This window comes from Lineus longissimus, chromosome 7 (genome assembly GCF_910592395.1).
Source record: "Lineus longissimus chromosome 7, tnLinLong1.2, whole genome shotgun sequence".
Taxonomy (NCBI): Eukaryota; Metazoa; Nemertea; class Pilidiophora; order Heteronemertea; family Lineidae; genus Lineus; species Lineus longissimus.
In genome coordinates, this window is record NC_088314.1 from 1,311,077 (window position 1) to 1,337,457 (window position 26,381).

The window sequence follows — 26,381 nt, forward strand, 5'->3', positions numbered from 1 at the left end:
TCTGGGACAGTTCATTGCTGGAGAACGAGGGACACGATCCGAGAACACCCGTAACTTGGAAGCTACGAAACTTATGTCAATCTATAGCAATCACTGGAAATTAATCTAAAGTAATAGTCCTGGACCTTTGCAACTGAAAGGGGAAATTTTCCTCAGGAAATCGCTGCCGTATTTTGCTCTTCTTAACAGTGAAATATCACTTATGGGATTTGAAATCTTTTGGGATTCTTAACTAACACCCAAAGCATTGCTATTTTGGGATTTTTTTCTGTTTGATTGGAGTTTGTTCAAAGGGACACCAGAAGTCTCGGGTGGCTAATGGTACTTGCGGTAAACGGTCGTTAAAGATAGCCCGAGTTTTTGGAAAGCGTTGGGCATTCGCCGCGTCTTACTATTCTGTACGCATCGATTATAAAGTTCCTTTTTCTCTCTAATGGGAGTCTTGGCCTGGACTACTTTCTTGTGAATAGTTAGATTGCATACTGTAACATACGTGGCCATGTCGACGAAAGAAGAAATGCAGGAAATAGACAATTTCAACCAAAAGCAGAATGGTTCACAGCCCCTTGCACCTATTGAAGGAGAGGGCGAAGACCAACCCCTCAAGCAAAAAGATGGGGACGATATTCCTGATAGGGGCAACTGGACGGGCAAAATGGACTTTATCCTCTCGTGTATTGGATACGCTATTGGACTTGGAAATGTGTGGCGGTTCCCTTATCTTTGTTACAAGAACGGCGGTGGTAAGTTAAAAAAATCCTTTTCTTTCTGGATATCAGTTCTATTTGCTTGAAAATGTTGTTGATAAGTTTGATAGTAAGCAAGACTTGGCGTTTTTTTCGAGCAGGAAGTATCAATGAAATTTATCAGCTTGTTGAACAAGCCATCTGCATAAGCACTGCCAAACGGTTTTATCAATGCCGAGTGAGTTTTCTGAACCTCTTTATCAATGCACCATCATCAGGCGAGTAAATCACAATATGCTTCCTTCAGCCGAGGATGATGTGCTGGCTTAAATAGTTTAAAAACGTATTGATGAAGATTTTGAACACTGCCAATAGACGAGCCTGATTAACTGAACACTGCACTTCGGACTGAGATTCGATTCAGTTTTCAAAGAAGAAAAAGAGGTGACACAAAATGCAGTTCGCGATTTAAAGATACCCAAGTGCCATACCCAGTCTCCATACGTGATACTTTGGATCAACATTGTTACTCTAAAGAAAGGCATTAATCGGAAGAATAGCCACGCTCTATTCACTGAGACCACATTCTCTAATTTTGATAGTAAAACATTTGAATTACGAATTATGAAATAGATATTGTTTCCATTCTGACCAAGTCAATCTGAGGCCATTGAGAATAGCGTGTCAAAATATTGGCGGAACAACTTACGAATGCACCCTTGACTATTAAATTGTGAATGAGATACATCATAAAGGGCATGAATAATCAAAAGGAAGAAATAAAATAGCAACCGCCAATATTATGAATGGTTGTAATATGAAATAACATGAAACGCCGACGAAGAAGGGCGCGAACACGGAATTGGAGATGTGGGAGGGCGTCATCACACTGTATAACGTCAAAGAGTCTGGTGTTTCCGGTTCAGCTCTATTGGTCGTTGTATTGACAACTGCCTGTGAATAGACATGATAGAAACGATCAATTTGAATTGGATCGGATCTTAGTAGAAAACAAAATACGCCTACAAGGATCGACTTTTTGAAAATTCATTTTGATATCGACAATAGGTTGATACTCGATACGCAGTATAGTTCTGCTTCATCCATTTTTTTCTTCAAAATGGATGTGGAATCCTTTGTGCTAATCGATCAATGTTGGGTCATATCATCTGCTCCTCAGGCTCGGGTTTCAAACAGATGTTTCTCATTGGTTACTTTTATATATGTTCACCAAGAAACAGATACCCACAGGTTAGTCAGGTTACAAGTTCTTTCAGTTGGTATCTATGCTGCGTTGAAGGTATAGTCGTATTGTTCTGGTTGGTTAGTTACATAAGAGCTAAACGGGCTAAACATACTAACATCTTTAAAGAGTTCCAGGGGGACCTCGATTTTTCATTTCCACAAGAAATGAAGAAGGTAAGATTTTTACCACGGGTTTGTGATGTAAACCAAGCGTGATGTTACATCCGTTATTATTAGAATGCAACGCGTATGAGAGTATGTTTTACGAGAGGATTCCAGAGAGATGACCTCGTCAAGGTTGATAAATACCCAGGTAACACGATTGGTTATGTACAAGAGACGGATAACGCATTTTCATATTACAACGGGGTTGAGAGTTTACAAACAATGTACGGTACAGTACTACAAAGAATATCATGTCAAGGACCTGGTTAATTGCTAGTATCTGGTAACTAGGTCTATTTGCCACCCAAGTGTACTTCGGTAGCCTTCATCCTAATTTTCCTAACACGAGTTCACAAAGTGCCCATCAAAAGAAGATAACGACATGAATTAGATGCAAGGGTAGGTTATTATTACAACAGTTAGATTGCTTTCAACTTGTTAATCATTGAAAAAACCTTTAAGCAATTTTCGCACAATATTTCAATAAGGTCAATTGCTAATTAACATTGTATTAAAGGAACAATTTCAGTTGACATAATACGTTACTTATATTAATGAGGTTAGAGCGGTATTAGTGAATCTTTAAAGAGACCAATTTCGAACGGGTCAAATATGTCTCTTTTCTAGTTTTATTATGTAATTAAGCAAATTATTACCTTTTTGAAGTGGTTTCTGTCTATGCAAAGTTATGGTTTACAGGTATGAGACCAAAATAATATGATCAAATGCTATTTGTTGGTGAAGTCACCTGACCATTGAGACCGCAAGCTAGTACAACATCACCATTTCATGCCACATTGATACCATGACAGTTCATTGTGTCCTGCACTGAACAATCTGCTGATGTCACATAGAACAAGGTTCATCGCCAGAAGTGTTTTTTCGGGTAACTCATGCCTAATTGATTTCATCTCCAACATTGACACCGTAAGGGCCCTGCATCACGAATGCTGGACAGTAGCCCCGAAGCAAAACGGCTCAGATGGCCTCTTTGGTGGTACATGTAGTACCAGCACAAAAGACACTTGACTAATCTGACGTAAGACATCTTGATGATTATGAATTATGTGTGACAAGCAGTCTTTCTTTTCATTGGCAATTGTTTTATATCAATCTACGATTAAGAACACTCGAACAAAATCGAAACCCCTTGCTGCGGTGATTTACCATGATTGAAAGATACCATCATACATGCAAAAAGATGTTCACTGCACAAGTGATATCTGAACTGATGACGACCGTCAAAACTGGCCAGAAGGGTGGTATAGCTTGGTGTCAGCATGAACTTTGTAGAACTCTACTTATGATGACGTTCACGTCAGCATTGATTTCCTAATACAACATCTACGTTGCTAGCGATTTCGCCGGCGGTCAACTTTGCTTTGACCGGATTTCGTGCCTAACGTTGGTGACGTTCTCATCTCTGCTACGCAGAGTCGCCCGGGTTCACCACGATCGAACAATTACCACAAGAAGGAACTGGCCATCTTGTTTTGGCCGTAAGTAGCTCCTGTTCCAGAGAGTTGAAGAGAGAAGTTTGAAGAATGGCGAAGAGAATGGTTCCTTGCGGTGCCTTGTCAGAACAACCTGCGTTTGAAGAGGGATCTTTTGTTTATGCTCCAGATCGAGATGTCCGGCAGGTCTGTGATACTGGTATCTGAAGGCGCCATTGGTAACTTTCTTGGAAGGTGCTCTTGTTCTGTTGTGTACAGCATCAATGAAGACCTACTCCTTATTGTGGACATAAAGTGTACAGTTCTGTGTCTTCTTCTTCCTTTTTTCTTCCTCTTTTATCTTTTAGACTGAAAGTATCCTCCACCTGTATCCTACAGTGCAATTGGGTGCCATTTGACCATAAGTCCTCTCAAAAGTCTGCAAGCACACGCAGAATAGTCAAGAAAAATGGATCAGACAAGGGAATGCACCGAGTGCTGATTGCAAATGCATCATTTCTACGTTGGCTACTTTGATAAGGTTATCATTAGACACTTCTCTACTACGCCCAGCGATATATTAGGTTACCACTTGGCTGGTGATTAACGCCTCCTCAGTGGCAGTGCCTCAGGGCATTGCCGACACTCAAAGCACCGTTTCACTTCTTAGCACAGCCTCTGCCAGCATACTAATGAAACCCATGGTTGTCCGTTGCGGGTACGACCATTGTGACCCAATGAAGTCTTTGATGGAATTCAGCATTGTTTCTTCTTGGGTTAACTCTTAACCGATATGCTGCATTGACGCCAATATGCAATTCTTCATTACTATACTTCGATACGTTCCTCCTTCATCAGCTTCTTGTAATAAATACTCGTGGTGCAATACACTTAAATAAATCACAACGGAGCACAATGCATTCTACATTATTTTATGTAAGTGATCATCGCCCAATGCCCCCTGAATCCAACCGAGAGACCCGGCGATGATTGATGAACTATCAGTTATTAGAAAACTAGGAATGCTACTTAGGTAACGCTAGCGACATTGTCGTCAAGTAATGCCTCTGACTATCAATTGATAAAAGCTATAAAGCAATAAATAAAGCGATGCGGGTGCAATGATTGTTTCTATATTGTAACTATTGAGATGATGCGGTGTTCCATGGGGAGTTATGCGATGGCACGTCTATTGAATGCAAGTGGTGTCAGGGGAGGTTTTTAAGTGTCGACGACTTGATAAGGCATCCCCATGGCCATTATTTAGTGCAAATCGTTATGAGTGGGGATCGTAAGAATGATAGGGTCCTTTTGGGCCGAAGTCTATTACTGAGAAGTGTGCCAGCACGTTAAGTGTTCTTAAGCATACATCATCAAGGGACATTGGCTCCAGTCAGTAGGACATCGAGATCCAGGCAGTACAGGTGCATTACAGGTGCATTACAGGTGCATTACAGGTGCATGAAAGTGCATTTTGTATACCACATCCCCGGCACATACATTCGATTGCTCACCCCTGTATTATGGTGAATTCTTTCACATTCAAACCATGCATATCTTCAAATAATTACTTTCGCGGTAAAACACTACGTCAACGTCTGGCTTCTTTCAGCAACCAGGCTTTTTTCGATTAATATCATGTGTCGAGATGAAGTGATTTCAATTTCAAATATAATAAGTCTTTTAAATCCAAATGGTAATTGCGTTCCTGAGAAAAAAATCCTTAAACGTTGAAGCAGCAGTGGGGATTAGAATGTGATTATGATGTACACCTCAGAGTGCGAGGATGTCTGGCTTCACCACACTCTGTTTAATACCCAGCAGTCTAAGGTACATCGACATTCAGACGGTCGCCCATCGCATTTGTTAGAAAACAAAAATCGCATCTGATTAGGAAGAAAAGATACCTATATCATGTGGCCAAAGAAAATGTCCGGCTATCATAAGTATCCCGTAGATTGTTACGAGACATATCGATGTCGAATATATCCGCAAGGATGAGCTTTGTTACATCGAATTGGATATTTGCTTCAACTTCTTTATCCTGCGCAGTATCTCTCAAGTATGAGCCTATACTGATAAGAAATCTATCGATAATCCAATTCAAATTCAATTCCTGCTATAAACCGGTCTGAGTTAGATTCTCAATAACTCCAGCTTGGAGCTGATCCATTTTAATTGTGACCCAAGGCAAGGCAGGAGTCACGCAGCAGTAGATGCTGGTGATCGTTACACTTGTATACCAATACATTCCTGATGGCATCTTGACTTTTTAACCTCTGTACTTTACACTTGAAGCCAAGGCTTTAAGAGTACCTCCGTCAATATGCTGTCGCGTTATGGATTAAGTAAACCAAAAGCCTACCGGGTGCACGTGAGAACGGCGCACAGCTTTTTCTTTGTTACTTCGAAATGGTGTTTTTTCATCAATATTGGTAATTGACGACAAATGATTCAGGAACAACTGCTGTTAAATATTTAGTATTCTGTTCAATGCATTCGTTCTCATGGCAATATCAAACTCTGTCTTGGTCAACAAATCTGCTACAATCGGGGATGGATTATCCGAAAGTTATTTTTCTCGGACTTTTCGTCGAACAGTTTCGTACAAATTTGTACAGCTAACAGTGATAGCAATATGATACCCATCCTGATTCAATGATCGACGAAATATGACATGTAAGCGAACATATCATTGGAGTTTAATTCTATAACGAAACAAGATGTTATGGGAAATAGGTATCAGATTAGATTTGCAGTTCGATATCGTCGTATTGAAAATAGCTACGCTGGTTCATGGCCTTGTAAAATGACACACTGTGGTTTGTGAGAAATGTATCTCGGGAGTGAATTATGGTATCACATTTTACACTATATATAGTGATCTGATTTATCAATCCGACAGCCGGCTGCATTAAGGCAAGAAGCGTTTCTTGCCAAGTTTTGCAAACATTGCAATGAATTACTTTAAGCTTTTATAACTGAAGATTAGCTCAGTTAACGAATGAGTCAGTGCAGGAGATGTCAGCAAGTGCCCTTGACTGTCTCCATCTCAACGCTTAGATATAATGGCCACTCTCCCTCAGTCCTGAGTCCCCTCAAAGTTTCAGCCTTCTGGAATGACAGCCCGAATCTGTCGATCAGGTTTACGGTCGATAGCAATGGACGGACGGAGATCTATAACTACACATTATGGCTGCAACATGAATCAGTTACAGTGTGATGCACTCTCCTAGTTGTCATGATTGTGTATCTATGCTGATCTTATTCGAACACACTCTTTTCTCCTCACTCAACCCAAGTGCCTTCTTCTGCGGCTGATATTATAATGCTATTAAAATTTGAAAGACTGGTAAAAAAGCTAGTTTCCTTCGTAGAACGCAATTCCTTTTTCAAAGAAACAGGCAATTCACATCATTGTTGCTCATTGTGGGCAAGGGCAAAGTGAGACAAGATCCTTTGTCTCAAAAACTGGTCCGATACGTCAGCATTTCTTTTCTAAACAACACTTCAACCCCTGCGTTGCATCCAAGCACGACCCGAACATAGGGTACACCACGATATGGAATCAATATCCCCTCCCATGGCCCGGGCGGGACTGAGCGAGGTGTTAACAAGTTTAATACTCCCGCATCGGAAAATTGATAATCAAAATTATTTCCGATAACATAGGTGGATAACTGCCGGTATCGTGTCGAATGTAAATGTATCGCTTTCGATTGAAGTGCGAGATTCATAGACAGATGAGATGATGAGCTGTTGGTCGCGATGATCAGATTCCACCTTGAAGGAAAAATGACAGGTCGTCTGATTAGGATTCCTGTTTTAAAATTCTCAATTCACACATTGAATTTTTAGTGAACAGCCAAAGTAGTGTTACCGACCTAACTTGAGACACTGAAGCGAATCGATTGGGATTCTCCAAAGCCACGACAAACGACGTGACACGCCTTCTCTGGAGATTGCTAGTCCTGTCACTTGCACCTGTGTTCGAGCGTGATCGGTGTAGAACTGTTCAAGTCAAGCATGTGATGCTTTACTAATCTACAACGGAATCACCACGCTAAGTATTTTCGAGAAACAGTCGAGAGCATTCTGGTTATTTGGCATCAGCTTGCCGCAAATCAGGCGTGCACGAGCCTTTCTTGCGAGGCGTCAACTCCGCTCAGGCGACCGCATTGGATGGTGTTTCATCAGTTCAAGGCCCGTTGTCGCTACAGTTCCCGCCAGTTTCCCTCTTCCTCGCTGCTTTGTATGCGGTGCACAAACCCTGGCCGATTTTAAGAGACGCCCAGGGGTGCAGTGGAAGTCCTTGGCGAACTTGAATGCTGGATTAGTCTGATGAATACGAAGAAGCCGTGATCTGAATCAGAAACGTCCTTGGATCTGTACAACATCCATTTCATCTTTGTGCAACGTTGCAGATTTTTTTTCTGTGCCGATGTCATGTCTCGTATTGCTTGATTAGCAAAGTTAACTTGCATGGTAGAGTAACCTTGAATGAGAAAAAAGAACCAAACTGATTTTACCTATAATAATGAAAATATTTCCTTCAACGAATAAAACTCTCAAGAGACGCACTTTGCTAAGAAAGTCATCGATTATTTATAAACTTTCAAAAACATTCGCGTAAAAATTGTTGTTGCCGTTCTCTGATGATAGTCATCCAATGCGTCGCCTAACAAGTAACACCTGTCATTAGAAATCCTGTTGTTTGATCGATTTCCTTCTGTTTACACTCTCAACTTACTGAACATGTGCTGGTGCCTGGGTTATATCAACATCTGTTTGATTGGCAAACACTACATTTAGCAACATCTTCGGTTGTCGTCGGTAGTTTCCGTAGGTGGTATTCGATTTTTGGGTAATTTCCGTGAATACTCGATTATTTGTTCAGCTGTCTCTGTATCCCGGGTCTGTAACAAGGTGTAGTATGGTTTAAATTGCATTTAACTGCCATAAACGTTGCGCTTGGTGGTAGGAATGTAGCATGACGGCAGGTCCGTCTAAACGGGGGTGAAACGCAAAAAAAACGGTGGCAAAATGTACTTGGAGTATTCCTATGGCCGTACCCTAACATAATCAACAACCCGCCCAGCAATCCATGGAGCGGGTTTGCAAGATAGGCTGATGGGTTGCTCTTAAAATTGTCTCTGCAAACACGTAGTGAGAATGGCAGACATACATCAAGAACTAACAATAACGTCAGTAACAGCAGCAGAAACTAAGGGAACAGAGATTGTGCAAAACTAACAGCCGACATAAATGCATAGGCCTGTACACATTTCGGAACCGGCAACTCTGGATAAATGTTTGTAATCTCTCTAATGTTTCAAGTTGACAGCTTCGAAGACCGTTGAATCCATTCGTATGTGCTTACTCAACATGAAGTAATTCCATCTTTAGAGCCAGATACATCAAACGTCACAAGATACAAAAATAGCATCGCAGGTAAAGCTTGAGCCTCCAAACATCAGATACTTCATCACATATTTTTCATAACGACGTCAGAAACACATTCGAAAAATGAGCCATATAAATTTCGCATCAAAAACCACACGAAGAACTGATCATGCCTTAGGCTTGTTTTCTTTCTCGGTAGGAGTGTCATTCGAGCGCGAGGTTGCCGGTAATTCTGTCCTTGTGCTCGGTGTTGATTCATTATTGTAAGGTCTCTGTTTTGGGCTATTATCTATAATGCTACGTTTGAAGATTGATTACTAAAACGGACTGTGTCTCTGACACGATTTTCTCTATTTGATCGGTTGCCAGCTAGTTTTGTAATGTTCGAGAGTAGTTTAGACTGCCAATCTAGGCGCTTTTGCACTGAATGATCTCAGATGACGTAATCGTCCAGAAATACACTGCTATGACGTCATGAGTTGACGAAAGGCATTTGAGGTCGATCACGACATCTGAGGTCATTCAGTGCAAAAGCGCCTAGAATGGCAGTTTAAACTACTGACGAACATTACAAAATAAGCTGAGAAGCAACCGATCAAATAGAGAAAATCATATCAGAGACACAGTCCGTTTTCGAAGATCATAAAGTCATGTAAAACCTATCTAAGGTATTGTCATCAACGCTAAGGGTGATAAGATTGATATTTGATATTTATTATTGTGTACCGAAACGGAGTAGAAAATAAGGTTACCTGAACAACAGGTAGCGAGGTATGCGGCAACAAATGTTCTGGAAACGATTTGTCCGAATACACCTCAGCTACAGTGCTGGTCGCCCCACCAATCATTCAAACTCGTATTCTGTATAGCTTACTTTACCGTTTCCCCAAAAGACATCTTGATACCGTCCGTCAATTTGACTGACAACAGCCTCGACAACCATCATATTCCCGCAATGATATCGACCGGTATCATCCGTCGTATTGAAAACATCATGCGAAAAAAATTGTATCGACAGTTTTTCCGAGTTTTTCATCTTTTATTGATCAGACACAACAAAATTCACAAAAACATCATCAAATTCTCGTGATAGGATTAAACACAGACTTCGCTTTCACAAATAAAAAAACCTCGCCGCTTGGTTTGAAATTTGTGTCCTTTCTGCTTTGTGTACACTGGTGAATTTCCCGGGAGGTTTGGCTTTACTTTTCGGTTGGCTTGTGTCGCGATTCGGCGGCACAGCACCGTGATGGGGCCATCTGTGAAGGCATAATAAGAATGCAGTTACTGTGAATGGCAGCTTAAAGCCGAGATCAAGCTGATATGGCTGTATTGGTTGGATACAGATGCAGAGATGTGACTCGAATTTTGAATTGATGCAACTGAAAATATTTCAATGTGCGAAGTGAAAAGACTAATAAGAAGTGAATGTTGAGGTAAACTGTTATGTAGTCGTTATGTATAATGATTATAGCTCTTGTTAGTAGGAGAATCGAAATACCCGTACGGAAACCAAAGTCTAGTGTGGTAGTACATTCAGACAATGACAGCTGGTAAAAACTCTCATTTCTGGAGAGAAAATAAGTTCCCCACTGCATTGAGATATTGAGTGTGAAAACCTGTGCAAAGAAAAAGCGCAAACAGTTCGATATTTTAAAGTTTTTGAACAGTTAGTAGTGAATACACGTACCAAAACCTCCAGACACAGACTTCAACGTATTGATGTCATCTGGTGACAGTTCGTTTCTAATGTACACATGTAATTCCATATGGACTATGATCTTTAACAGATAATACTCAATAACCACCATATCGGTGAAAATCCCAAAGGTACTAGTTCCAGGATCGCATTGCAAACCATCCATTTGTTGCCGACTCAATAGAAATGTACAGAACTCGTTTCATTTTGTTCTAAATAAAACTTAGAGGTTTGGTTAAAGTCGATGAAAATTTATGTAAAAGGTACATGTTTCATATTACCGAATATTTAGTTGCATGGACTGTACGAATCCAAAACATCGATTGCAGGATCAGCAGCTTACTCTATGTAGTTAAACACTGTAACCGAACTTATTAGTATATCATCCAATGTCATAAAGCAGAATTTTTGTATCGTATCACCCAATCAGAAGTTCTGAAATCGTATCTCCGGTGCATGCCATCAGAAACAGGCAAATCACAATGAAGGATATGCTTTTAAAAAGGAACGAAAACAAAATCATTAGTTTTGATCTTGCCTCTGATCTTAAGTGAAATACTTGTAAGATGCTTCGAATTAACACAGCTTGACATAACGCATATTCGCTAAAGATTTACAATGTACTTCATTACATGCAACAGGTGCGTTAGGATGTCCTGAAACGAGGTGTTTCATACAACAATAAATCACTCCTGTTTTTACTTAAAGACCAACAGACCAGTTCTGTAAACCCTCATGTGTACACCTACTTAGGCGTATGGCCTAATTGACATTGATAAACTACAGAGAGGAAGAAGGTCTAGAAATACACCAAGGTCGATATTCAGCAGGAGACTTATCATCTTCGAAACTTGGTGCTGTTAAAGAAGATATATGATGGCAGAAGGTATTCTGGTATGGCCTTCTTAAACTTCGGCGAGGTGAACTTATCTTTGATTGTTACTAAAGAGTGTATGTGGGTGATGAATTACAAAAAGGAAACCTTCACGAACGTCAAGAAGAGAAGAGGTTCGCGAACTGTTATTGAGTGATGTTCTTAGGTAGAAAGTTACAGATAGGCAACTCGGTTTGGTAGCCATTAGAACATATTCAACACCAAAGGATGAATTCTCGAGTTAAGTAGTTAGTTAAAGTTATAATCATGACAGTTTGAATCCATCTTAACCACAAAGTTGTGCATATTTGCGATCACCAAAGAACCTATGAAGGTTTTCAAAAGCTCAACGAATTTCTTTCTCAGAGTGTGATAGTTTGAATCGGGTTGACTAATATTGATTTCCATTCAATTTCTACACGACTGCAATACGGATTGAATTCTATCAAAACTCTATAGAAATCATCGGAATAGATGGAGATCGAAACGAGGGACTATTCCATTGGCAGGCAGCCGCATGGTTGGTTAAACCTGCGCTCGGGAAGATGATCTGATTCCCCCAAGGTATACAACGGTAAACTGGTTAGCAAGACAACAAAGGCAGTATATTGTTTCATTACTAACCTTATCATCGTTATTGTGCTGGGAATTCATATGATAATGGCTTATGATAATCACTGGCTTACCATTAAACTTAGACAGACCTATCCTATGATAGAGGCGAAAAGACAAATTGCCTTATGTTTGAGGTATGACGGATTCGAAGTCTTTAATATGAAGGTTACACACCACACCCGCTTTGGCAATTCAAAGACAAGGTTGTGACAGCAGCTCGTACACCCTAGTCCCCGTCTCTCATTAACAACACTGCTGTTCCCAGTTGACGAGACGGATCCCTGCTTTAGCCTAACACCCTAGCAGTTAGTGTACGGGGAGACAGAATCAAATAATCTCAGGTTGCCGTCTACCTGAAAATCAATGTCAAACCAATATCTAACACGGTTAACTTGACAATCAGGGGTTAATTTTTTATATCAGATGTGTTGGGATATATTTCCAGTTCATATCCGTTGAACGGAAGGTATTGTTGATTCATGTGTGCCTTTCCTAAAGGTGCAACAGTTAGTTGATTTCGAGCCATGGTCAGGTAGCAGACATCCATCACACAGGATGGGCTGATCCGGTCACCACTGAAACAATTGAGAAAGGCTCAGGCGATGCTCAGCTGTGACGGGAATTGGCTCCATGGCATTAACCCATCGGCCTTTATAATGGCAGTGGAGTTCTGGGCAGTTAATCGCAGACGTGACCTGTGACTGCATGATGAATGTAGATAACATGCACGTAATGCTTTCAAGGCTGAAAGTCATTGCCCTGAGTATAGGTGTGAAAGAATATCAATGATTCATAGAAAAATTGAAGGTAATTTTGCTTGAAAGAAGTGGTTTGTACAGGGAACTGCAAAATCTCCATTACTGATAGTAACAGTGCGCTGAGGGAAAGGGTCAATGACTGATATCATACATTAATGGTTGTATACTGTCCAAACTGATTGATATTATAGCAATGGTCAAGTAGATGCAGTTTTCCTCTGAAGTGTCTTTGAAGTCCCGCTGTCCGTGACTGACGAGCTATCTCTCATCATGTCCATTATTATTTGTTCCGAGAAGAGCGTTGTCAACATTCCTTTCACCAGAAATCCATTAAAAGAAGACATCATGTTTTGCATGGAGAAGAAGAAAAGCAACGGGTTTGCTTCTGGGATGATATTGCCACAGTAACAGAAGTTCTTCTTCGAATACTAAGTCGAGAGCATTGTTAGACAACATTTTTGGAAAATCAGTAACACAAGTTGTCATGAATTTCTTTTTGCTGCCAATTCTTCACTTTCGCTCCGCATATATTAACCGAAAAGCTTTCTTAATCCTATATAACATTCCCATGTATTTGTTTCAACTGCAAAACAGAAGCAGCTTTATTTTAAGGGCTTCTGAATGGCTTTCGAAAAGCGATGCATGTCAAACCTCTGACTTTGAAGAATGTTCTTGTCAATCAGATACAAACACGACTCGTCCTTCGAGGAACACACGGAAGCATCACCATTTCACAGCTTATGAACAAAAACCTGTCTCGTTCTCCTTAAACAGGCAACAGTGGTAACGTGCGAATCACGCAAACCTTGGCGTTAATAGTGCTGCAAGTGATGGTATTAAGGCATTAACGTAGCTCAGTTAGATTTCTTTAAAAATCCATTAAATATTGGCCGCATGTTTTTCCTCTCGATACTGTGTGGTTGATAAGTTATAGCCGTAGGGGAAACCCGATTAGATGTGTGATTGCAGGCAAGGTAAAAACAATTGTGAAAGTGCTACAGATGGTAACTCACTTAAGACATAAACCATCATTGCAAGGGGCACAGATGTTTACATACAAAATTCACTTAAAACTATTAAAACCTTACTAAACTACCTGACTCTCGAACTGCGATTTTATTTCTCTCTCGAGCACCACGTTAAAGTACTTTTTACATCGGGAATCCTCGTGAGAACACACAACGCAACGCATCTTTTGCTTTCTTTCTCTGCTATATTTTTTAGCAATTCTGTTCCGATTCCTAAAACACGATTTGATTTTGATTGACAAATCGTTAAAGTGCATTGCTTCTCATGCTGCCACCATCAGCGACAGCACCTCTCTGCGAGAATGCTGTATTCATATCCAGCTTACTCCTAAACACATGTTGATCAACTCTATTGCTTCTGGCTTCTAGCCAGTAGTAAGCGTACGTTCGTGAGCGAGTAAAGCGCAACCTAATCCAATCTCTCTATAAGTGGTTGCACCCCACAAATTGTCTTCACCATGTCTTAAGAACGGTTAAAAAGCATTTGGTTTTATCAGATGCACTTCACCGCGTCGATTAAGGTGCACGTTTGTTTACGATCTTTCTACTTCTTTATATCAAAACAACACCTGCAGAGAAACGAACACCATTCATGAACGCTAACCCGAGGAAGGCTAACCATGAACATTCCGACTAACGTACTACTAGTAGCTTGGTATATCATAGCACTTCATGAAAGATAGCCGTGTCCAAGCTTTCTGAGGTTGTGATCGTTTACTGAAGAAAGGAACAATAACACTCTTCATAAATGTTATATTTTACACAGCCTAGATAAGACAAGACGACGAACATAAACTGTCACCTGATTCTATCAGAATTTGGGGTTAGTTCGGTTGGATTGTACGATCACAAATGTCGACGTTTGCACCCCCAGCGTTTTCATTTGCAAGGAGCCAATCAGAAGGCTCTATTTTTGGGCTAGCTTCGTTCTAGTTCTTCAATGGGTCATCCCAGACTCCAAATGGCTTTACTCTGCTTTGGTTTTATATTTCATGCACGTACAATTATCATTAATGGGTAACTGCGTGGCACTCAAGACACCAAGTCATAGTTTGCTCTCATTTCGGCACATAGTTTCGTTTCCACTAACAACAGCCGTGACTTAGTCCAACTAGACTGTTGAAATACCATTGACCATCTGCTCAATTAACAATCATTCTGGAGTAGCATGAAGTAGATTGGCCGTGTCTTAATGACTTTTTAGCGGTGATTTGGAGTCCTTAACCCGTTATGTCAGTGTTAAGCACCTGTTGACATGGAATATAAATTGTTTCGATTTTGGGGTCAATTCTCATTTGTTGTTGATCCATCCCCTAACTGGTGATATGGATAGAAAGTTGGAAAAGGCGTTTCAGAGAAACACGAATAGTGCAGTCAGGTCATGTACTGCAAGGCATTTTCGATGAAATAACTATCAAAGGACGGGGAGTCTAACATCTTAGATGTGCTAGCATGCTGTCACTGTCTCCGTCACAACACAATGCGGTGGAGAAAAAACCTCAAGTTATATGTAGGTTCCCGATCCATATCTGGCACCAGCTGACAGGTTCCCATGAGACACGGATTTTGGACAGGGTTGCCTCTTCTCTCAAGTACATCACATGGATCGCTGAGTATTAATGAATACATCAATGATACACTCCTTTTAGGTTCTTGTATGTTCTTTCGCGTCAAAGGCACAGTGAAAGTCGTACATCACGGCAAGTGGCTTCTGGCTGGAGGGGTTGCCCGAGTAGCCAGCAGACAGCTTTCACTGACATGGACACCTTGAGTGCTTTGGAGTTCTACCAATGACTGGCATACAATATATCAAGACTCTCCAGTTCACTGCTGAGGGCACTACTTTAGTTTCTATTGATTTCTTCTCTTGTTTTATACATTAAAGAAAACATCCCTTTGGGACAGTGGGACAAAAATAAGTACTTGTACATATACTCAGAGATCAATCAAATGTCCTTTCAACGATGTTTGTTGAGACTTTACCAAGGTTATGAAACTGTTAACGAAAGCATTGATAGACATACTTTTTTTACCAGACGCACTGGCTTTTATTGTACATGAAGTTGGTACCAAGAGTGACTTTATTCACGTAAAGTTTTCCTGAATGATGTACACTGTCCCAGTGTGAAATGACTAATACATCGATATCGTTCCTTAAAAGATACCATGATCTCTTATGCATAGGGTTTGTACATTCACCTGCAATTGAACCTTGCGTTTTGACCATCTCTGACATGTCTGCGGCACCTTATCAACAATGCAGAAGAAACGGAATCGTTCCTTTCGCCCAATTGGAGACAGAATCTATATTCCAATATATCAGAAACCAGGATCATTGAGAAGTGTTGAAGCATGAACCAAGGATAGCTACTTCATGTGGCTTAAAGTCGTTGGCCATGATCAGCGGAGGACAGGTATTGGGACCGGATGTATTGAGAACATATTGAGAAGATATCAGTACTGCCAGAAGATGTGGATCTACACCTGATCGTCCAAGTGAATAGCATCAACTGTCATGCAGATGAACTCTAATATCGTTTGAAAATGAGTAGGCCTACCCTTTCAGGATATTTTCAGGTAATTGTATATTGTAATAGGTCTTCATTGATGGTCAGTAGCCAATCACCTAAACTGTCGTCGAACAATGAAGAAGCCTGCTTTTTCGAGCAGCGTCACACTGACTCCAGCACACGGAGTTTGTGGCTGAGTCATGGAAAACCCCAGCTGGAAATCCTGCCCCAGCTAAATTTGAAATGGATAATATGGTGTTCATCCATCGCTTTCCCACAAGTACCCCAGCTCTCCTCGACACCTACTATCTGTCCACTCGACCAACTCATACATCAATCAAGCAACTGGCACTAATTTGAAAGACTTGATATTCTCTGCTAATCTTCTATAGATAGTTTTGTATTAAACTACGTGTGTGGATTCACTGATTGGTGATTTAGCACGACATTACTAATCACGGAAATATGAAGATATAGGACACAGTATTCACAATTAATGCACGATGCAGAGTAGTATGACAGATGATCATACTATTATGTGATGGTCGAAGGTTTGAATATACATGATTCCTAAATCTACTGATGAAAAAACCCAATCATGGCTTTTAAGATTAGGATCTATCCTTGAAGTGAGTACACTCATTATGGTACATGTAATTCTATATGGAAGGTACTATCACCACAATAATTACATCGTGCAGGATAGCAAGACAGATGATTAAAATATATCATAGTTTCAAATATATAATATTCTTTGATCCTTTGATGGAAACGAACAATGAGTTGGAAGAGTGATCACAAGAAGATCGATCCATATTCTGTTCATTATCACTGAGGGATTAAGGGAATATGGCAAAGACATTGGTAATCACCAGCCCAAATATGTCGTACAAATATTACGCAAATCTGCACAGCGGTCATCAAGATGCAAAATGGCAAGCTAACAAGTTTGATGGTCATAGAAAAAAATCGTATGTTTCTAGCACAGTATTCAATGCCTATCTCTTAACAAAACAATATCAAAACGTAATGAGCACACATCAGACCAAAATAGGTGGAACAATTAATTACTGACAACCACAAGTAAATCTTAGGACTACTTTGACTACTACTAATTTAAATGCCCGAGTACACGCAATGTGTGACGTCAGCACATTCGATTTCCCGACTGTCTGTTGCCGCAAGCCATAACCTTACATCATTTTTGACTCGGACGGTTTCATATATAATGCATCTTTTAAAAACAAACCGTACGTTTGTAGTTTCACAGTTGTATTTTGCGTAACGTAGCTAATTGTTTATACAACTTATTGTAGCCTGCGTCACAAGTGTACGTGGCGTAATCGTTCCACAACTTTCCAAATAGCCTCCAAGTGTTGTCATCCAGTCTCCCAACTTGTAAAATGGTACCAATGTACAAACTGCTCGCTGCCTCCAGCGATGTATGAAGTTTTTATCCTGATGTTCATGTCAAATACTCTCTGAAATCTTTGGTGTTATGGTCTCATCGAACTGTAGGGCGAGACCCGTCCTGGATGGGGAGCTTTTCGACAAGGTCCGCGGTTTGACTGACACTGATGAAATTCAACATGTTTGTTGTGTTTCTGAGATTGCTGTCTTTGCAATTACTTCACTGATAAGACTGTTTGTACTTCTCTCTTCAGGCGCGTTCCTGGTTCCCTACCTCCTGACCCTGTTCCTAGCTGGAATCCCCATGTTCTTCCTAGAGTGTTCACTAGGACAGTTCCTCAGTATAGGTGGATTAGGTATATGGAAGATTTGCCCAATATTTAAAGGTAAGTGACCTAAATGAATGTAATTTCTAAAGATGGATCACCTCAATGAACTGGAACATTCACACTGAAGGCGAATCGAAATCGCTTTCCGGAGAGCGCCCTCCGGTAAACGGTTTGGTTTAATCACTTTCAAGCCAGTCGCGTCACACTTGGCCGAATGCGCATTCAATTCGGATTAAAACGCATCTGCATCTCACCATGCAGGTGAGTTGATTGACTCTAAATCAAAAGAAGAAACGAGCAAAGGTCGTAACGAAGGGACTCTGTATGGGTTTTTACATGGTTGTTTTGCCAAAGTCTCCATTGTTCATAGACTTATAAAAGTCATCATCAATAGTCTAAGTCTAATTTGGACCAATAGCCGAATATTGGGATTTTATAAAAGATATCGGTATGTACTTTTCCTCACTATCCCTTTCAGGAGTGGGGTATGCAGCGGCCATCATCGCAGCCTGGCTGAATGTGTACTACATCGTGATCCTGGCATGGGCCCTCTATTATCTGTTCAGCTCGTTTACGACAAGATTGCCGTGGGCTGACTGTAATCACTGGTGGAACACGGAATGGTGCAGGTATGTATTCAGAAGGCGTATTTTGGTTCTCCTGAATCCGGTTCAGTTCTGGTGGTCGTCTTTGACCAAAAACACGTGCGAATAGAGCCGACCAAAAGAATCGAACTGGGTGTAATAGAACACAAAATATGTCCGCCATATTGTTCTGAACGGAGACTTTATACAGCGTGGGTTCTGTTCATCGAGCTGGTAAGAGAGGATCTTGATAACTCAACGCCTGCAACTATGAAACGAGTGCTATTTTAGTTTATTCCATGTAACCCCCGACCTCTTATTGCGCTTACGGGCCACCGAGCATCCGAAGCTGGCATTTCAAATGAGACCACAGGAAGAATTGGGTGAAGAGAGCCAAATTGAAGTAAACTAAGGAGCCGAACTTTGAAATTGCAGATCAGAATACGACAGACAAGACACAAGCAACTGTACCATACTGAACGTGACGGAGTATATCCCGCAGTACTATCACGTCATCGGCGCCAACCAACCATATCAGAACATCTCCAACATCACCACAGAGGTGACCATCTGCAATGGAACCCGAGTTTACGACAACTATACCTCACCCGTAGAGGAGTTTTGGAAGTACGTATTATATGAAACGTCTTTCCGTGTATAATAGTATACCCATAGTCTCCGACACAATAAAAGCATAACTTTGTTAATTTCATCAAAGATAGTATCAGCAGCAGTGTATGACCGGTCTTACACTGCTGCTATCGGTCAAATGAATTATTGAAAATATTGAAAGATTTGTAATGAGGTGTCCAAAAATCGAAATCCGAAATGGACATCTGTGTAACTACTAACCACAAACCCTCCTATCAGACAGATATTGGTGAAAACTGATAGGACTTCAATGCAAGTTCTCAAATCGGGATCCTTCAATCCGTCTTATACAGCGCAGACTGCATGGCTGGACCAATACTGGGACTGGTGGCACTTGGCATCTTAGCACAAAAAAGCTTTTCAACAATCCCAATGTTTCTGTTGATTTGATGACATCGTCTTATAAACAACCGGCCGAAACTACCATTACTTCTCTTTTAGTCGAAATACGCTACGAATCACAGATGGTCTCGAGCACACTGGGAACGTTCGTTGGCACTTGGCTCTCACTTTAGCTCTAGCTTGGGTCCTTTGTTACTTCTGTATTTGGAAGGGCGTCAAGTGGACAGGGAAGGTATGTACAACATCGTTTATTTCGTGAAATATCACTTTCCCACATTCGTCTTTCGATTACAGCCAGTTCACGAACCATTCATGGGTCTTATCAGCTACCAGGCCATCCATATCTTTCGACTGAAAACCCGTCTCAAGAGAATCATCATCCTCGGCAACCTGTCGAGTTTCAATTCATTATCATCGGCCTATTTCGATTGTCTTTCAGGTGGTGTACTTCACAGCTCTGTTTCCCTATGTGTGTCTCTTTGTCATCTTGATCAGAGGGGTCACATTACCAGGAGCACTCGAAGGCATCAAACTATTCATTATTCCTAAAATGTCCAAGTTGGCCGACTCACAGGTATGTTAAATCATGAGTTGCGTGAGGCTTGTAAAAACTATTTCAAAGAAATAGTTATTGGACAACCAAAGATATACAAAGTACATAGGAGTGATTTCGTTCGGTGCTTGTCCCCTCCAAGGCTATAATTTACCTTTCTGTAATGCAACCTTATGTCAAGACGCAGTAGATCTACCTCGTATTCGAGAATACTGACTTACTCGTTGATAAGTTCATCAATATTTACGAGGCTGTATTCAGCCAATGCCATCGCAAGTAAGGAGAACAGATTATCCGCAGCTCTCCGTTGTTACGCTGCTATTAAGTACGATTGTGTCTTGAGGGAGCAATCTTGACGATGTGTAACAACATTAGAAAGCGCATTTTGAACAGCACCTTCTTCCTATTTCAGGTATGGATAGATGCATCCACTCAGATCTTCTTCTCCTACGGCCTTGGACTGGGCGCTGTGGTGGCACTGGGTAGCTACAACAAGTACCACAATAATGTTTACAAGTAAGTCTTCGGTCTGCCCATCACATATTCCTGTCACCGCACATTGCTGCATTTATGATTGTTTCCGTGTGCGGGTGTCTCCCCTGCAATAGACCAGGCCACGAATGACTGTTGTTCTGTTCGTGGTCGCCTTATCCGTGAATAGGTGAACTAAAAAAGGAAACAACGGCATGTGTTACCTGGTAGTCACAGAACTCAAAGGTCGGTGCTCCAGGCTAAGCAACGATATCCATTATTTTCAAGGCATTGGTAAGAATTGCGAGCAATTATCAATTTCAGGGATGCGTTGATCGTTTGTGCAGTAAACAGCTGTACCAGCATGTTCGCGGGCTTCGTCATATTCAGTGTGGTGGGATTCATGGCCCACGAACAGGGCAAGGACGTGTCGGAGGTGGCCGCTTCAGGGCCTGGACTCGCCTTCTTGGCCTACCCCTCGGCCGTGGTGCAGATGCCACTATCACCCCTCTGGTCAATCTTATTCTTCCTCATGTTACTCATGCTGGGGCTTGACAGTCAGGTTTGTACATTTATACAATAAGTCATCTTCAATAGTAACCCCGGCGTTGTAAGATAAAGATTGACTAGTCGACAGAACAAGTGCTCTTTACGAATCCCATTGTACTCCACATCGTATCAAACAACCGAGAAGTGGTCTCTGATAAAATTATATACTGGCAGCCTGATTTATCTTGTTGGAACATTTGATGGTTACAAGAAATGAACTCCCCCTGATGCTGCCATCTGCTAACAATTTCTGGGACGGGGTCGAGCCAGATCATGATTGTAACAGACTAAAAGCAATGGATACCTTTCTGTAACCATCAGACAGTTCTTCTCCAAGATGGTAGTTCTTCTAATGCACTGATGTGAACTGTCAGCTGTTGGCTACACTGAAGGTGATATAAAGGTACCGTTTTACCCGGATCACATTCACCTGTACCTATGAACGATAAAAAATATCTGGGCATGGTACAAAATAGTAGGAATAACTATGTGTTTCTTGATTTAATTTGTAAATTAAAATGATTTATTTCAGTTCTGTACGATGGAAGGGTTCATTACAGCCCTCTCAGATGAGTTCCCGCGCCATCTGAGGAGATACAAGGAGGTGTTTATATTCGTGGTTTGCTTCCTCTCCTACCTCGTGGGGCTCGCCTGCGTCACAGACGTAAGTAATCCCTAAGAAAAACGTGATGCCTATTCGAAATCTAAAGGGCATGGTCAAGAAGCCGGGCCATTCGAGTGTCTTTATCATAATGTATAACTCCTAGAGAAAACTATAGAACTGGTACAAGTCGCCAAGTGGTCGGCATCTACCAACTCGCCAGATTGTATTCCTTTCAGTTACTAGCAATCGCTAGTCTGTGCGCACAAAAATCTGTCTTTTACATCAGAATGCCTGCTAAGGGATATGATGGTCAGTGAGGCACCGTATTTCAACCAAAGAGATACGTGTACGTTAGAAGCTTGAGAATCTATACTTGGTAATATGCACGAAGTCTATGAAGTATTCTCTCTCGCATAGGGTGGTATGTACGTATTCCAACTGATGGATTACTACTCGGCCAGTGGGATGTGCCTCCTCTTCCTCATCTTCTTCGAGTGCATTTCCATATCTTGGGCGTTTGGTGAGTACAACACTTGTCACGCTACCTCACCATCGATAAATCGGGACTAAAATCCAATTGTCTTGGGTTCGAATCCTAGTCTGGTAGCAGCTTTGCTCTTTGCAGGTGGAGCTCACTGAGTGAGATTGGTATGAATGCAGCTCCTTGATTGCCCCATGGAGACTTAGAGCAGATTAAAAGAACCTCGTATTCAAAATATCCATAACATCATGGCCATCCCATATTCAAAGTTATAGAATAATTACAACACAACCAAATAGAGAAGAAGTTACATTAAGTTTTTACAGATGGTTACAACACTTTTGACCAGCTATTTGTCTTTATTTGAAGGTGGATCGCACCAAAATATATGTAGTTAACGTGCAATGTCGATAGCGAGTACGATTGTCGTGATATAGCGAATTTCGTAAACTATATATCTAGGATGACTAGGAATTTTCATTTCACCTTTCTATTTGTTTTTTAGGTGTGAATCGATTTTACGACAAGTTGAATGACATGATCGGATACTACCCCTGCATTTTCTGGAAAATCTGTTGGTCTTTTACGACTCCTCTTATTTGTTTTGTAAGTAGCATGTGTCCTATGTTTTGAGCTGTTGCCAAATGTCAATGACGAGGTTGTTCAAGATGATAAGTTCACAGCCTTTTTGTGATATGTTCACTGACTTTTTCATTTTCCCGGTTAGTCATCAATGATAAAAGTTATCAACATTCTAAAAGTAGAGGAGTTCACGGCGAACGTACATAGCATGTGGCGTGGTCATCTGTTAATGTAAACTGCAGTGCGTTGGAGTTTCTTAAAAGCCCTCATTGTCACACAACAACATCCTAACACTTTTATAATACCTTTCTTCAGGGCGTGTTCATCTTCAGCCTGGCACAGTTCAAGCCGCTAAAGTACTTGGATTATCGGTATCCAGCGTGGGGCGAGTTGATTGGATGGTTTATGGCATTGTCATCAATATGTGTGGTGCCCATATACGCAGTCTACAAGTATGTCATCACACCCGGAACATTTAGAGAGGTAAACAAATCTTTAAACATTATGCTTAGTCGTACCGAGCTTTCTGTTGGGAGAAGGAGCCGAGTCCTCCGCCTGATTGCCGTGACACGGTTTTCTATGACTTGATCATCCTCAGAAATCGTGGAGACTCTTAATATGAATGCATATGAATTCGGATGCACATTTTAAGGTACGTTTCCAAAGCAATGCTTAAATTGGACTCATTGACTACGTTTTTTTCCAGAGATGCAAACTTCTTTTCCGTCCCGACATTGACTTTGGACGGCCTGATGACGAACGTTATACAATCCCAGCACCAACCTACACTGGGATTCAAGAAGATGGCGTGGCACTCACTGCCGTATAAGACCGGCAAGCCGATGGTCATTCCTTGCGATTCACCTATAAGACTAACAGGATGGTGGTCGTTTTTGGCGGCTAAGCATTAACGATCAGCGAGAGTGGTTCACAACATGGATCAGTAAGATAAAATGTCAGGTTTGTTCTGGGATTGAAGATACAGGGATTGTAAAATAGATATGCAGGAGTAGTTGTGGAACAGTTGTTAGTTGATAAGCTACACAAAACCCGTCGGGTCGTGGAAACAACTGCACGATGTCATGCTTGACAAGACTGTGGGAATAAGTTAGAGCTGGCGGTAGAAAAAATCTTAGCAATAATTTGATGAACGGTAGCAATATAATATAGAGAGAGGAGTGGGTTGCTGGATAAATAAAAACAGTTGTATGGGCGAATGCTCGATTTGAAAGTAAAGCGAATGTTTTATGAAAATATGTCGATAGGAGAAAGAAAAATGAAATATCAGGGGCTAACCTGATTCGAACTCGTGGTGAGATGTTGTCAATATATTGACTAAATCGACACACCATGTCGTAATGGAACACATAGTTGTAAATTTCAAATTCAATGTTTAAGGGCACAGTGCCGAATGATGCATGTGTATATATCCGGTTTTCTATATCTTATGTATAGGTTAAATGTTTATCTAGCGTGTTCGATTGCTGCCACCGCGCCTACATTAAGTAAGCGATACAACATTCGTCTACCCCTGAGACGACATGACTAGCACCTCACGCCTGGCCAAAATAACTGGTAGAGGATGTTATTTTGACTTCCGAGTAATTTAACAAGCTACTCATGGAAAATATTGAACTCAAAATCAAACTACAATAAAAAAAATGGCAAAATCTGGCTTGACTCCAATGAGGATGGACAACTTAAACAGGCAAACCCAGCACACTTTGTAACCACAACACGCACAGTATATAATAGGTTTTTGCTTATAAATTGGATATATTGCTAGAGTAATTGAATGTGTAATGTCTCATTTGAGTTGAAGGTCCCTGGTAATGGGGAAGATGAGCCTAATTATGATGCTACAGCACCAACATTTTAAGGTGACGTCAAAGCATAGCTTTGGTAATACTAGTTTAAATTGTTGAGCGGCGTCTTGGACTACGATACAAGGGCGTGCCTGTGAAGTCGGTTGCAGTTGTTCTTGTTCAATAATTGAAATGTGTTCTGTTTATGAAGTTTATCTGTGTTTCTCTTATACATAGCTCTATAATGAAACACGTACATATTTATATCAAAAAGTACTGAGTAACGCACACGGTATTATAATAAATGTACAGTATAGGCACAAAACATAAACTAAGTAAAACTGATGTCGTAGGTCGAGTACATATTCCATATATTCATCAGAAGTAGTGAATAGTGTTTGATACGAAAACATCATATCTTTGTTACGAAAGAAAATATACCTTTAAGTAGTTGTAACGGTAGCAATGATCGTGAATGTATAGCACTAGTAAAAACATCTCAGATTTAGTTAGGAGCAGATAGCTGATGAGCAGGTCGTTCTGGGTGACCATCATGGAGAACTTCTTTCTTCAAAGAGTTCAATGATGACCTAATTTCTGGATGTCCATTATCATGGGAAACTTATTTCTTTAAGAGTTCAATGATTGAGGTTGATTGCAACGTATTGGTGATGACCGTTTGCCTAATAATATGTCTATAGGCATCCATCACATATAGTGGTATGGTATTTCACCGAAGCTTCACAAGGCTTAGTAGGAGGCTACCTCAACTAGGCCCTGCAGGCGGGCTGACTGGTTAACTACGAGACCCTGGTCATGCCAGTATGTTGCAAGTATCTGTTGTTATCTTGAGTGAGATGTAGCATTATAGTATTACATGTGACAGTCAGGATAGTATTATCTGACTAATAAAGTGGGAGAAATGTACTACAAGTGCTATTCTTGTCTTCTTACCAGCATTCTCAAATCTAGGCTCTGGAATTTCCTCTTGGAATTATAGTAAAGTGCAGACAGCATTCACATGATTATATCCTAGTGAACTGCAGTCGTTAGCTTCCTCCATCCCAGATACATAAAGTTAGATACTATTTTGTTAAATGGCACATTAACATATGGATGATGGGAAAGGCCAGGGCAAACATAGCGTACGTTTTTTGTATTTATTGGGATCAATGCCACAATAATGTTGCAGAAGAACAACTAAATTGACACAATGACCATCTTTAGTACATGTATTACAAAAGCATTTTCAGACATTTTGCCTTCCTCTCAATTTTCGGATTCGGCATGCCTACGAATGTTAACATGGCCTAAATAACAGGGTCCGAATGAGACATGTATGTCCAATTCATCGGACCAGTATTTCAGAATGCCAGGAGGATGTATACAAACCAGAATGCCAAGTCAATCTCGGGGAAACAACGACAATGACATATTTGGTCTCAGTCAGACGAATTGGATCACTTGAACGATGATTATTTGTGGGAGATGACGCCTTTTGATTAGAAAATTAATTGTCTATGGACATATCAATCAAGTATGATAGTACATCTGTGGATGTGGTCTGCATACATCTAGTCGACTTGGTTGGGGAGGCTATGATC

At 40.8% G+C, this 26,381-nt stretch overlaps 1 protein-coding gene across 1 annotated transcript; it reads left to right on the forward strand.

The window, feature by feature from the left end:
* LOC135491253 (sodium- and chloride-dependent GABA transporter 1-like) lies at positions 1 to 25,710 on the forward strand. The gene is made up of 13 exons (XM_064776994.1): positions 1 to 743; positions 18,081 to 18,212; positions 18,634 to 18,784; positions 19,175 to 19,366; positions 19,832 to 19,964; positions 20,172 to 20,306; positions 20,698 to 20,801; positions 21,081 to 21,318; positions 21,838 to 21,969; positions 22,327 to 22,429; positions 22,896 to 22,996; positions 23,288 to 23,455; positions 23,679 to 25,710. Exons 1-13 carry the CDS (start codon positions 500 to 502, stop codon positions 23,799 to 23,801), a joined length of 1,956 nt encoding a protein of 651 aa, XP_064633064.1. The 5' UTR covers positions 1 to 499; the 3' UTR covers positions 23,802 to 25,710.
* The last annotated feature ends 671 nt before the right edge of the window (positions 25,711 to 26,381 follow it).

Coding starts and splice junctions, on each gene's coding strand:
- LOC135491253 (XM_064776994.1), top strand. CDS start 500: ATGTCGACGAAAGAAGAAATGCAGGAAATAGACAATTTCAACCAAAAG. Junction 18,213..18,633: donor GATTTGCCCAATATTTAAAG/GTAAGTGACCTA, acceptor TATCCCTTTCAG/GAGTGGGGTATGCAGCGGCC. Junction 18,785..19,174: donor TGGAACACGGAATGGTGCAG/GTATGTATTCAG, acceptor TTGAAATTGCAG/ATCAGAATACGACAGACAAG.